The sequence below is a fragment of the Lithobates pipiens genome, unplaced genomic scaffold (genome assembly GCF_037356315.1).
Source record: "Lithobates pipiens isolate NorthernLeopardFrog02 unplaced genomic scaffold, aLitPip1_a1.2 Scaffold_10, whole genome shotgun sequence".
Taxonomy (NCBI): Eukaryota; Metazoa; Chordata; class Amphibia; order Anura; family Ranidae; genus Lithobates; species Lithobates pipiens.
In genome coordinates, this window is record NW_027507686.1 from 192729151 (window position 1) to 192742153 (window position 13003).

At 48.8% G+C, this 13003-nt stretch overlaps 1 protein-coding gene across 2 annotated transcripts in view; it reads left to right on the top strand.

Moving 5' to 3' along the window:
* Positions 1 to 13003, top strand: part of LOC143937244 (SITS-binding protein-like) — a 136764-nt gene that overhangs the window by 64615 nt on the left and 59146 nt on the right. For both annotated transcript variants that reach the window (XR_013263654.1, XM_077460793.1), the window contains exons 3-4: positions 2013 to 2220; positions 2644 to 2794. Coding sequence is in view for 1 of the 2 variants with exons in the window: in XM_077460793.1 (XP_077316919.1) it covers positions 2013 to 2220; positions 2644 to 2794 (359 nt within the window). In the remaining variant the exon portion in view is untranslated. The remainder of the gene's footprint in view (positions 1 to 2012; positions 2221 to 2643; positions 2795 to 13003) is intronic.

Here is a 13003-nt window from a genome sequence, read left to right on the forward strand (position 1 = left end):
AGAACATGTTTTAAATCTTTCCAACTGAATCAATTCCTATCGGGAAAACTGTTCGTCTGTATGCTGTTCTGATGGGCATGGGCGGCTATTGGCTACTGGCTATTGAACTTCCTTTTTCTAGTCCCGTCATACGTGTTGTACATCACCACATTGTAGACGGTCGGACTTTGGTGTGATCGTGTGTAGTCAAGACAGTTTCAGCGTAACTCAGCCGGAAAAACCGCCAGAGTTTATTCCGACAGAAAAACCAGTCGTGTGTACACGGCATTATTTTCAGGATACATGTATATGTTAGGATTGGAAGAGAGGTTAGTGTTGGGATTCAGGTTATAGGGAGGGTTATTTTTAAAGTTACAGAAGGATTTAGTATTAAGGTTACAGGGAGGGTACTAGAATTACAGGAAGAGTTAGTGTAAAGGCCCATACACACGATTGGACTTTTTGACAACAAACATGCAAATTAGCTGTTTTCAGGCAACTTCTGACCGTGTGTACGCTTCATCGGACAAACTTTTTCGGTTTTCATCTGACTTTTGTTGACTGAGCGAATGGCCAAACTTTCCGGCAACAAAATTCAGATGGAGCAAAGTCCAATCGTGTGTACAGAAAACCATAGGACTTTTGTACAAAGTACAAACACGCATGGTCAGAACAATGCAAAAGATCAGGCAACAATATAGAAGTTGACCAAAGGTAGCGGTAAAGAACGAGCAGAAAAAACATGTGATTTGGTGAAAGTTGGCTGAAAAAGTCCTGCTGTGTGTATGCAATACAAGTTCACGGCCAACGCCCGTTGTACAAAAATCCACAGGAAAGTTTGTACAAAGTCCAATCGTGTGTATGAGGCTTTAAGGTAAGTTTTATGCCCCGTACACATGATCGGACTTTCTGACAACAAAACCATGGATTTTGATATGTTGGCTTCAACTTGTCTTGCATACACATGGTCACACAAATGTTGGCCAACGTTTGCAAACGTAGTGACGTACAAGACATACGTGATGTCTCCATTACGTACGCTAGTTTTATAAGCCCGAGTGCTTCCGGCTCATACTTGATTCCAAGCATGCGTGGACTTTTGTCCAATGAACTTGTGTACACACGATCGGAAAGTCAGACAACAAACATTTGTTGGCGGAAAATCCGACAACAAATGTCTGATGAAGCATATACATGGTCAGACTTTCCGCCAACAAGCTCACATCCAACATTTGTTGTCGGAAAATCTGATGATGTGTATGGGGCATTAGGGTTACAAGGAGGGTTTGGGTTGGGGTTAAAGTTATATTGAAAGTTGGGGCTGGGGTTATAAGGAAGGTTGTAGGTGCTAGGATTACAGGATAGTATGAGGGCTTTAGTTTTAGGATAACTGGAATGGTTGGTGTTTGGGTTAATGTTACAAAAAGGGTTATTGTTGGGCTTGGGGTTAAGGTGGGGTTAGTGTTACAGGGAGAGTTAATGTTAGGGTTACGGGAAGGGGAAGTGTGAGGAGGAATTAATACTGGTAAACATGGGTCCAGTATCTGCCAGTATCAACATTCAGCCCATGTGTACAGCAGCCTGTCTGACAGAAGTCAATCTAAGGACCAGCTTCTATCAAGCGGGCTATGGCTGTAAGCGCTGGTCAGTGTGTTCTGGTGGTGGTGGGGTGGAGTTCCCTTGTCAAAACACAATAGCTCAGCAGGTGAGATCGCTGTACTACCATTGCTTGTACATCTATCTGTCGTTTTTTTAGTTCAACCCGTGTGTACCAGGCACTGGGGTAGGCCAAAGCTCCTAGGACCAAACTTCCAGTAGCAAAGATTATTGAACTGGTGTGTATCTATGGACTAGTATTTCAATGTGTGTCAAAGAGGGTGGATGTTTGCACCCATTGTTACACGGGGCTTTTAGAGCATAACAAGATAGGCACATTTATGACCTATTGCCTCATATTACAGGTGTGCCAAGCCATTAATCATTCATTACAATTTTTCGTATCTCTTACATTTGTGCCTGTCTTACCTTGTTAGGTGTTTCAGTGGTGATCAACCCACGTGTTCCACTTTTTATGTCCATTGAGAAAAACAAATCATTTTGTGTAAAGACACCTGCAAGCACAGAGAGGCTCCCTCTACAATATACAATCTGCATTGGGCAGAATATCCGATCTGTTCACCAAGACGTAGGAATCCATCTTTATGAAAACCAAAGGACGCTTCCAAACATCAATATTTTCAGGTAACATTATAATAACAAATGTATCCTATTAAAACAACGTATGCTATGAGTTGTATGGCGAGGAGGGATGAAAGTGGCAGCTGTAGGTATTGGTCCGGATATGAATTTTTGTTTTTCACAATAAAAAGGTCCATCAATAGTTGAGTGCCAATGTGTTTGTGATCATACACAAATTACCACCAGGGTTTAAGTTTACCGGTATTTTGCAAAAGCAATCTGGAAAGTTGGTTAATCATGGATTTTCGTAAATAATCGTTTAAAACTTGCACAGAGTTTTCTGTTGTTTTATCCCCTATGTTATGATTTTATAGCAACGCCACTGCCAATTAGAAGAAGATAGACATTTGTTTGACCTTGCCATTACATCAAAATGAGAAAGGATTAAAGAAAATATATATGTAAGTGGCTTTTTTCCCTGTTCAGGATACCAGTCTGGAGACACTATGGTATATCAGACTCTGCTGCAAAACTTGAAAGAGAAGTCAAATCGTTCCATAATAAATTAAAGAGGTACCGTCTAGGAGAATGCCTCATATCTCTCAATGAACATTCCACTAAGTTACTTTCTAGCAAGGTAAGCCTCCACCTTGTTTGTCCCACATAGAAAACATCAGATTGCTCTCCCCAAACCCAAAACTATTTCCAAATAAATGCTTTGTGCAAATTCACTACCAACTGCAGTCTAGAGCAGGGACAGCTTGGGTATATAGAGACAGAGCAGCGGTTCAGCTGTGAACAATGTGGCCGTATAGCACTAGAGTTCAGAATTCACATTTTACTCAAACATTCTGTTCATGGAATTTCTATGTTGTCCCATGTTGACCTGAATTTTCCCCTAGCATTCTGGTTTCCTTTCACTATCTATTAGAGAGTAATTACGGCAAAGAGTTTAAAAATGTTTATGTGCTGTCTTTTCTGGTATTAGTATAAGCCAGGCATGTCCAAAGTCCGGCCCGCGGGCCAATTGCGGCCCGCGGTCCGGTTTTGAACGGCCCGCCTGGTTGTTTAAACATATATATCTTTTGTGGCCCCCGGCGATCTCCCAGCGCCGGGGCCACAAAAGATGTATAGTCCAGCTGCCTCGGAGGGAGGAGGCGGGACGAGTGCCGTGCACACAGGAGGAGAACTTCCTGTTTACACGGCAGCTGTAATAGGAAGTCCCGTCTCTGCCATTGGACGACTGTGCTGTCCATCAAAGGAGGCGGGACTTTCTCTTAAAGAGGCCGTTGTGTAAACAGGAGATTCTCCTGTAAGATGTCTTTGGCGCTCGTCCTGCCCTCCATGGCTGCACTGATGGTAATGGTGGCTGCATTCCTGGCAATTGCAATTGTGGAGCTGCATTCGTGGCAATGGTGAGTGAATTACTAGCAATGGTGGCTGCATTCCTGGCAATGGTGGGTGAAATTCCTGGCAATGGTGGCTGCATTCCTGGCAATGGTGGGTGAAATTCCTGGCAATGGTGGGTGAAATGCCTGGCAATGGTGGCTGCATTCCTAGCAATGGTGGCTGCATTTCTGGCATTGGTGGATGCATTCCTGGCAATGGTGGCAGCATTCCCGGCAATGGTGGCAGCATTCCCGACAATGGTGAGTGAATTCCTGACATTGGCGGGTGAATCCCTGGCAATGGTGGGTGCATTCCTGGCAATGGTGGGTGCATTCCTATCAATGGTGGGTGCATTCCTGGCAATGGTGCCTGCATTCCTGGCAATGGTGCCTGCATTCCCGGCAATGGCGGCTGCATTCCTGGCAATGGCGGCTGCATTCCCGGCAATGGTGGCTGCATTCCCGGCAATGGTGGCTGCATTCCCGGCAATGGTGGCTGCATTCCCGGCAATGGTGAGTGAATCCCTGGCAATGGTGGCTGCATTCCCGGCAATGGTGGCTGCATTCCCGGCAATGGTGGCTGTATTCCCGGCAATGGTGGCTGCATTCCCGGCAATGGTGAGTGAATTCTCTGGCAATGGTGGCTGCATTCCTGGCAATGGTGGCTGCATTCCTGGCAATGGTGACTGCATTCCCGGCAATGGTGACTGAATCCCTGGCAATTGCGGGTGAATCCCTGGCAATGGTGGCTGCATTCCTGGCAATGGTGGCAGCATTCCCGGCAATGGTGAGTGAATTCTCTGGCAATGGTGGCTGCATTCCTGGCAATGGTGGCAGCATTCCTGGCAATGGTGACTGCATTCCCGGCAATGGTGACTGAATCCCTGGCAATGGCAGGTGAATCCCTGGCAATGGTGGCTGCATTCCTGGCAATGGTGAGTGAATTCCCGGCAATGGTGAGTGAATTCCCGGCAATGGTGGGTGAATTCCCTGGCAATGGTGGGTGCATCCCTGGCAATGGTGGCCGCTGCATTCCTAGCAATGGTGAGCGCTGCATTCCTAGCAATTGTGGGTCTGCAGATAGACACTGATCCTTGTTTTGCTTCACAGTTCTTTATTTAAAATGTTAAGTTTTTTTTTCCTGAAGTTTTCTTAAAGTGAAGGTGCGTGTTATACGTCAATAAATATGGTGTATCCAAATAATACACTTGAGCTCATCTATTCACCACACACAGCCACAAATCAAGAGAATTCTTGTGGGGAAGTGTATTAGTGCTCGGATGGACACACTTAGACCGAATTTTAATGGTTCAAAGAATGTCAGGCAAAATGGTCGGCCCTCGCGCACAGGGCCGCTGATAGGCCAGTACGACTGGCCCTGTTGTACTGGGCCCGGCCAGCAGGGGGGCCCGGGCAAGCTGAGCTGATAAATAATAATGTTAAAAAAAAAAAATCCTCCAGCCATGGCCGTTCCGACTCAACTACCAACCAAATAGCCCTCACCACCCCCCGGTTATTTTTAATTTTTTTTTTCTGCAGATAGCTATCTGCAGACTAGGTGGCGGCAGGGGAGGGACTATTTCCTCTATTTCGGGTGCGGAAGAATACCTCTTCTGCACCCGCTCTTCATGGCTGGCTGTGGCTCAAGTCCCAGCCAGTGCGTCCTCTATCGTGCCGTCCCCCTTGGCGCCGTGGAGTGATTCCTCCGCCTCCTCTTGCGAGAAGTGCCAGTGAGGTGAGCGGCGGTGGCAGACTGGCAGAACACCACAAATAAGTAGCTGACATGATAACATCTGAATGGAATCATTTGTGGACAGTTGGACACTCCAGTCCAGGTAGCAGCGCAGCAGGATCAGGGAGGAAGTGCCTCATGGAGCCCAGCTAAAAATGACACAGGTGTGTGCTTGCTTGGGGGGGAATTCAAGATCTACTACTGATGCAGCAGCGTATATACATTATGGTATTAGCAGCATGGGTTGCACTGTCTACAGCAGAATATGGCATTGGTGGCATGGGTGGCACTGTCTGCAGGTAGCACATGCGTTATGGCCCATAAGACATGTGCTGCCTGTAGGGATGAGCTTCGTGTTCGAGTCGAACATACGTTCGACTCGAACATTGGCTGTTCGCCCGTTCGGCGAAGTCCGAACGTTTTGGTCCGTTGGCGCCAAATTCGTGTGGCGCTCACGGCCCACAATGCACTGCGATGGCGCAGTGCATTGCTGGCTCATGATTGGCCAAGCATGCACTGTGACCCCGCATGCTTGGCCAATCGCAGCGCCAGCAGCGAGGAAAGCCATGATTGGCCACAGGCAGGATGCCTGTGGCCAATCATAGCTCAGGCTGTGTAGTGCACGCCCCACACTATATAAGGCCGCCAGCGCGGCGGCCTTGTGTAGTGTGTTGGCGTCTGAAGCAGTGGGTGTTCTGTGTACCTTCAACACAGTACACACCGATCGTTTTCGGACGATTTTCGATCTTGCTGTTGTGTAGTGGTTGTTGTCTGCGTGCCCTGACCGCAGTATACACCACTATATTCACCTCACCTATATAGCTAGTGATCTATCTTTTATAATAGAGCTTGCAGTCAGTAGTGTTAGGAGCTAGTGCGTGCTGTCTGCGTGCTCTGTACCCAGTACATACCGCTATATCCACCTACATAGCTGTTCTCTATTTGAGCCCACTTGCCATCTGCAGGAGTTATTGGAAGTTGTGTGTGCCTCCAGCACAGCACAGTATACATCTGTATATACCCCTTTATCTCTGGTGTTCTATAAAAAAGGCATCTGCAGGAGTTAGTGGGTGTTCTGTGTACCTTCAACACAGTACACACCGATCGTTTTCGGCCGATTTTCGATCTTGCTGTTGTGTAGTGGTTGTTGTCTGCGTGCCCTGACCACAGTATACACCGCTATATTCACCTCACCTATATAGCTAGTGATCTATCTTTTATAATAGAGCTTGCAGTCAGTAGTGTTAGGAGCTAGTGCGTGCTGTCTGCGCGCTCTGTACCCAGTACATATCGCTATATCCACCTACATAGCTCTTCTCTATTTGAGCCCACTTGCCATCTGCAGGAGTTATTGGAAGTTGTGTGTGCCTCCAGCACAGCACAGTATACATCTGTATATACCCCTTTATCTCTGGTGTTCTATAATAAAGGCATCTGCAGGAGTTAGTGGGTGTTGTGTGCCTCTAGCACAATATACACTACCCAACTGCTTTTTTACCCAACTCCCTTCAGGCCATTACCATGTCTGGAAGGCCAGCAAGGAGAGGCAAACAGGCGCGAGCCGATAAAAGAGGGCAAGCAGGCTCTGTGTCTAGAGACAACAGTGCTGGTCGTGGACGCGGTGCATTGTCATCAGCACGTGGCCATGGGACACGCTTGTCCTTCTTTTCGGCAGCTGGACATGTTGAGCCGCAACATGCCAATGACTTGGTAGAGTGGATGACCAAGCCCTCTTCATCCTCCTCATCCTCTCTCACCCAGTCTCAGGGTACTAGCAAAGCAGCTGCCAACGCATCGTCTTCCCTCCTCTCAATGTCATCATCGGTGACTCCTTCCCTAGACCCACCACGTCCTCCTGAGGAGTCTCCTGAACTCTTTGAGCACAGTGTTGGGTACATGCTCCAGGAGGATGCCCAGTGTTTTGTAGCCTCTGATGATGACACTCAGCTAGAGGAAGGCAGTAGCGTGAATGCAGAGAGAGGGGATGCTCAAGAAGGACAGCAATCTGGCAGTCATGTTCCACAAGCTGCAGCATACTGCCAGGTTTGCTACAGCGATGAAGAGGGAGGGGATGATGAGGGCACTGACTCCACGTGGGTGCCTGGTAGGAGAGAGGAGGAGGAGGAGGAGGAGGAGGAGGAGGCACATGTCCAACGAGGCAGGATGCCCTCCGGGGGCCAGCTTAGGGGCAGCACACTGACTGAATCACACCGCAGAGCTCCGCCTGTGCAGGGCGCTGCCTCTGCACGTTATGCTAAAAGTTCTTTGGTGTGGGCCTTTTTTGAGACGAGTGCATCAGATCGCACCGCTGCTATTTGCAACATATGTCTCAAGCGTATCTCGCGTGGCCAAAACATCAGCCGCTTGGGCACCACATGCTTGACCAGACATATGTTGACCTGCCATGCAGCTCGTTGGCAAGCGTACCTCAAAGACCCACACCAAAGAACAAAGCGGCCCTCTCCTTGCTCCTCATCAGCTGGCATCTCCAACCCCACTAGACCTTCAGTCCTCTCTGAAACCTGCTCTGAGAGGAATGAAGGTGTAGAATTAGGTGTGTCACAGCCAAGTGCTTCCGGGCACTCTGCTAGCAGTACACCCACGTCCGATTATAGCAGGCAAATGTCCCTGCCCCAGCTGCTGGACCGGCGAAAGAAGTTCACTCCCAGCCATCCACATGCCCAGCGGTTGAATGCTAGCTTGGCTAAATTGCTAGCACTTCAACTGCTGCCTTTTCAGTTGGTAGACTCGGCCCCCTTCCGTGAGTTTGTACAATGTGCGGTTCCTCAGTGGCAGGTCCCCAAACGCCACTTTTTCTCACGGAAGGCGATTCCGGCTCTCTACCGGCATGTGGAAGGCAATGTCCTTGCCTCGCTGGACAGGGCGGTCAGCGGTAAGGTGCATATTACCGCTGACTCATGGTCCAGCAGGCATGGACAGGGACGTTACCTGTCTTTCACTGCCCATTGGGTCACTCTTCTGGCAGCTGGGAAGGATGCAGGACAAGGTGCAGTAGTGTTGGAGGTTGTTCTGCCACCACGCCTCCAAAATGCTACTATTGGTTGTGACACACCTCTCTCCTCCACCCCCTCCTCTTCTTCTTCCTCCATGGCCTCTTCCAGTGCTCTGTCCTCAGAACCAGCGGTGCTCCGTAGGGGTTCCAGGGGCTACGCAAGTACGCAGGCAAAACGATGCCATGCCATGCTTGCGCTGGTTTGTTTGGGGGACAGGAGCCACACTGGGGCAGATGTTTTGTCAGCTCTGCAGGGGCAGGCCGAGAGGTGGTTGACGCCACGCCAGCTTAAGCCAGGAATGGTGGTTTGCGACAATGGCACCAACCTCCTCTCCGCCCTCCGACAGGGACAACTGACCCATGTGCCCTGTGTAGCTCACGTCCTTAACCTGGTGGTGCAGCGGTTCTTGGGCAGGTACCTCGGCTTACAGGATGTCCTGAAGCAGGCCAGGAAAGTCTGTGTGCATTTCCGCCGATCATTTAATGCCTGTGCTCGGCTGGCTGAGCTCCAAAAGGAGTTGAACCTGCCCAAGAACCGCCTTATATGTGACATGCCCACTAGGTGGAACTCAACGTTGGCCATGCTGCAGCGGCTGCACACGCAGCAGAGGGCCATCCATGAGTACCTGTGCGACTACAGCACCAGGACAGGGTCAGGGGAGCTCGGATTTTTCTCACCACGCCAGTGGGGCATGATCAGGGATGCATGCACTGTCCTGTCACCGTTTGAGGAGGCCACAAGGATGGTGAGCAGTGACAGTGCATGCATCAGTGACACTGTACCTCTTGTCCACCTCTTGGAGCATACGCTGCGTGGAATAATGGACAGGGCACTTGAGGCAGAACAGAGGCAGGAAGAGGAGGACTTCCTTGCCTCTCAAGGCCCCCTTTATCCAGACAGTGTTCCTGCTGTGCCACCCATCACACAGGAAGAGGATGAGGAGGAGGAAGAGGAGGAGGAGGATGATTGTGTCAGCATGGAGGTGGAGGTTGGCACTCAGCATCAGCAGCAGCAGCAGGAGTCTTGTAGGGATGATTTACAGTCCCAAGAAACACGTGGACTTGTACGTGGCTGGGAGGAGGTAGCTGCGGATCATGTTGTCCTTAGTGACCCAGAGGACTCCGGACTGAATGCCTCAGCTAACCTACGCTGCATGGCCTCCCTGATCCTGCAAAGCCTGTGGAAGGATCCTCGTATTCTTCGGATCAAGGAGAGGGACCATTACTGGCTGGCCACTCTCCTTGATCCACGGTACAAGGGTAAGGTTGCCGACCTTATCTTGCCATCGCAGAGGGAGCAGAGGATGAGACATCTCCGGGAGGCCTTGCAGAAAGGTCTGTGCAACGCGTTCCCAGAGACTGGGAGGTTACAAACTCCTGGTCCTGGACAACGTGTTGCTGAGGCATCGGTCAGAAGGAGCGGTGGAGAAGGTGGCCGTCTGACTGATGCTTTCAGACAATTTTTTATTCCGCAGCCCCAAGGTATGATCGGTTCCAGCAACCATCGCCAGCGTCTGATTTACATAGTGCAGGAATACCTAGGGGCAAGGTCAGACTTGGACACCTTTCCCACTGAAAATCCTCTGGCTTACTGGGTCTTGAGGATGGATCACTGGCCAGAGCTTGCACAGTATGCAATTGAGCTACTGGCCTGTCCTGCATCCAGCGTTCTTTCAGAACGCACCTTCAGTGCTGCTGGTGGCTTTGTTACCGATCACAGGGTGTGGCTGTCTACCGAATCAGTTGATCGACTGACCTTCATCAAGATGAATCGGTCTTGGATCACCCACAGCTACCAAGCACCTGAAGCTGATGTAACCGAATAATTTTTTTTTCTGCCTATGCTGATGCTGAGTGACTGTCCTGTTATGTTGATTGTCTATCCTCTTCCTCCTCCGATGATATGCTGGAAGAACATTTCTGTTTCTGGGTGATGCCATCAGCCCAATTTTTCTGCCCCTGTTTAACAGGGGCGTTTAAGTACAATTTTTGATGCAATGCTTTGCAGCAGGGCTAATTCCTGCAATAAAACAAGAGTATATGGGAGAGGTTGCAGTGTGGTGGCACCAGCACCATTGCCTAAGGCCCAATTTTTCTGCCCCTGTTTAACAGGGGCGTTTAATTACAATTTTTGATGCAATGTTTTGCAGCAGGGCTAATTCCTGCAATAAAACTAGAGTATATGGGAGAGGTTGCAGTGTCGTGGCACCAGCACCAGTGCCTAAAGCCCAATTTTTCTGCCCCTGTTTAACAGGGGCGTTTAATTACAATTTTTGATGCAATGCTTTGCAGCAGGGCTAATTCCTGCAATAAAACTAGAGTATATGGGAGAGGTTGCAGTGTCGTGGCACCAGCACCAGTGCCTAAAGCCCAATTTTTCTGCCCCTGTTTAACAGGGGCGTTTAATTACAATTTTTGATGCAATGCTTTGCAGCAGGGCTAATTCCTGCAATAAAACTAGAGTATATGGGAGAGGTTGCAGTGTCGTGGCACCAGCACCAGTGCCTAAGGCCCAATTTTTCTGCCCCTGTTTAACAGGGGCGTTTAATTACAATTTTTGATGCAATGCTTTGCAGCAGGGCTAATTCCTGCAATAAAACTAGAGTATATGGGAGAGGTTGCAGTGTCGTGGCACCAGTGCCTAAAGCCCAATTTTTCTGCCCCTGTTTAACAGGGGCGTTTAATTACAATTTTTGATGCAATGCTTTGCAGCAGGGCTAATTCCTGCAATAAAACTAGAGTATATGGGAGAGGTTGCAGTGTCGTGGCACCAGCACCAGTGCCTAAGGCCCAATTTTTCTGCCCCTGTTTAACAGGGGCGTTTAAGTACAATTTTTGATGCAATGCTTTGCAGCAGGGCTAATTCCTGCAATAAAACTAGAGTATATGGGAGAGGTTGCAGTGTCGTGGCACCAGTGCCTAAAGCCCAATTTTTCTGCCCCTGTTTAACAGGGGCGTTTAATTACAATTTTTGATGCAATGCTTTGCAGCAGGGCTAATTCCTGCAATAAAACTAGAGTATATGGGAGAGGTTGCAGTATCGTGGCACCAGCACCAGTGCCTAAGGCCCAATTTTTCTGCCCCTGTTTAACAGGGACATATAATTACAATTCTTGATATAATATTTCACAGGAGGGCCCGTTCCTGTGCCCACCCAGAGTAACTGTGAGGACTTATAGTGTTGTGGCACCAGCACCACAACCACCAAAGGTCAATTTTTCTACCACTGTTCAACAATGCCATGTAATTACAATTCTTGATATAATCGTTCACAGCAGGGCGCTCCAGCGCCCACCAAGAGTCACTTTGAGGGCTTACAATGTTGTGGCAAAACCAACACCTTGTTCCGCCATTTCTGCAGAGCATATAGGGCAGGCCCCTACTTTCAAACATCCAACTTACAAACATCTCCTACTTGCAAACGGAAGGAGACAACAGCAAGTGAGATGAAAAAAGATGGACGACAAAACAAATTATACAGGGGTGATAACCCTTCCCTATGTTTTCCAAAAAGCTTAAAAATTTTTTTTTTGACTGGAGCTACACTTTAAAAATGTACCAGTTGAAAATTACAAACAGATTCAACTTAACACAACAAACCTACACAGTCCCTGTCTTGTTTGCACCGCCTGTATACTGCTGTTCTGAGTATATAGGGCCTGGGGGCCACACACATTTCCTTTTTTGGGTACGGGGTTCCCCTTAAAATGCGTACAAGACCCAAAGGGGCTGGTAATGGGAGGGAGGGCTACCCATGCCATTTTTCTCAATGATTTTCAACCATATTGCAGGAACCAGATATAACATTAAAACCGCAAGCAGCTTTAAATGACGTTATTTCTGTTAAATGTCATTTTGTGCAGGGACTGTTCCAAACACGGGAAACACGTGGCACTTCACAGGCATACTACAGACACCCCCCAGGCACCATATTTAAAGGAATATTTCACTTTTTTTTCCACTTTAATCATCATTAAAATCAGTGCTCCCGCCAAAACGGCCGTTTTTAAAAACTTTTTTTGCATTGACCCATGTCCCCTGGGGCAGGAGCCAGGTCCCCAAACCCTTTTTAGGACAGTATCTTGCATATTAGCTGTTAAAATTAGCACTTTTAATTTCGAACGTTCGAGTCCCATAGACTTCAATGGGGTTCTAACGTTCGTACGAATTTGGGGTCCGTTCGAAAGTTCTGGTGCGAACCGAACCGGGGGGTGTTCGGCTCATCCCTAGCTGCCTGCAGACAGTGCCACCCATGCTGCCAATGCCATATTGTGCTGCAGACAGTGCCACCCATGACGCTAATGTCATAACGCATGTGATGCCTGCAGAGACAGTGCCATCCATGCTGCCAATGGTATTATGCCATTGGCGGCATGGGTGGCACTGTCTGCAGCACAATATGTCATTGGCGGCATGGGTGCACTGTCAGCAAGTAGCACATGCGTTATGCCATTAGTGTCACGGCTGGCACTGTTTGCAGCACGTTACAGCATTGGCGGCCAATGCCGTAATGTGCTACAGACAGTGTCACCCATGCCGTCAATGCCGTAATGTGCTACAGACAGTGCCGCCAATGCCGTAATGTGCTGCAGACAGTGCCACCCATGCCGCCAATGCCGTAATGTGCTGCAGACAGTGCCAGCCATGCCTATCACTTGTAGAAAACCAGCACTTTGTTTCAAGGCGGGAGTCTGGGGAGGGGCTGGGACAGGG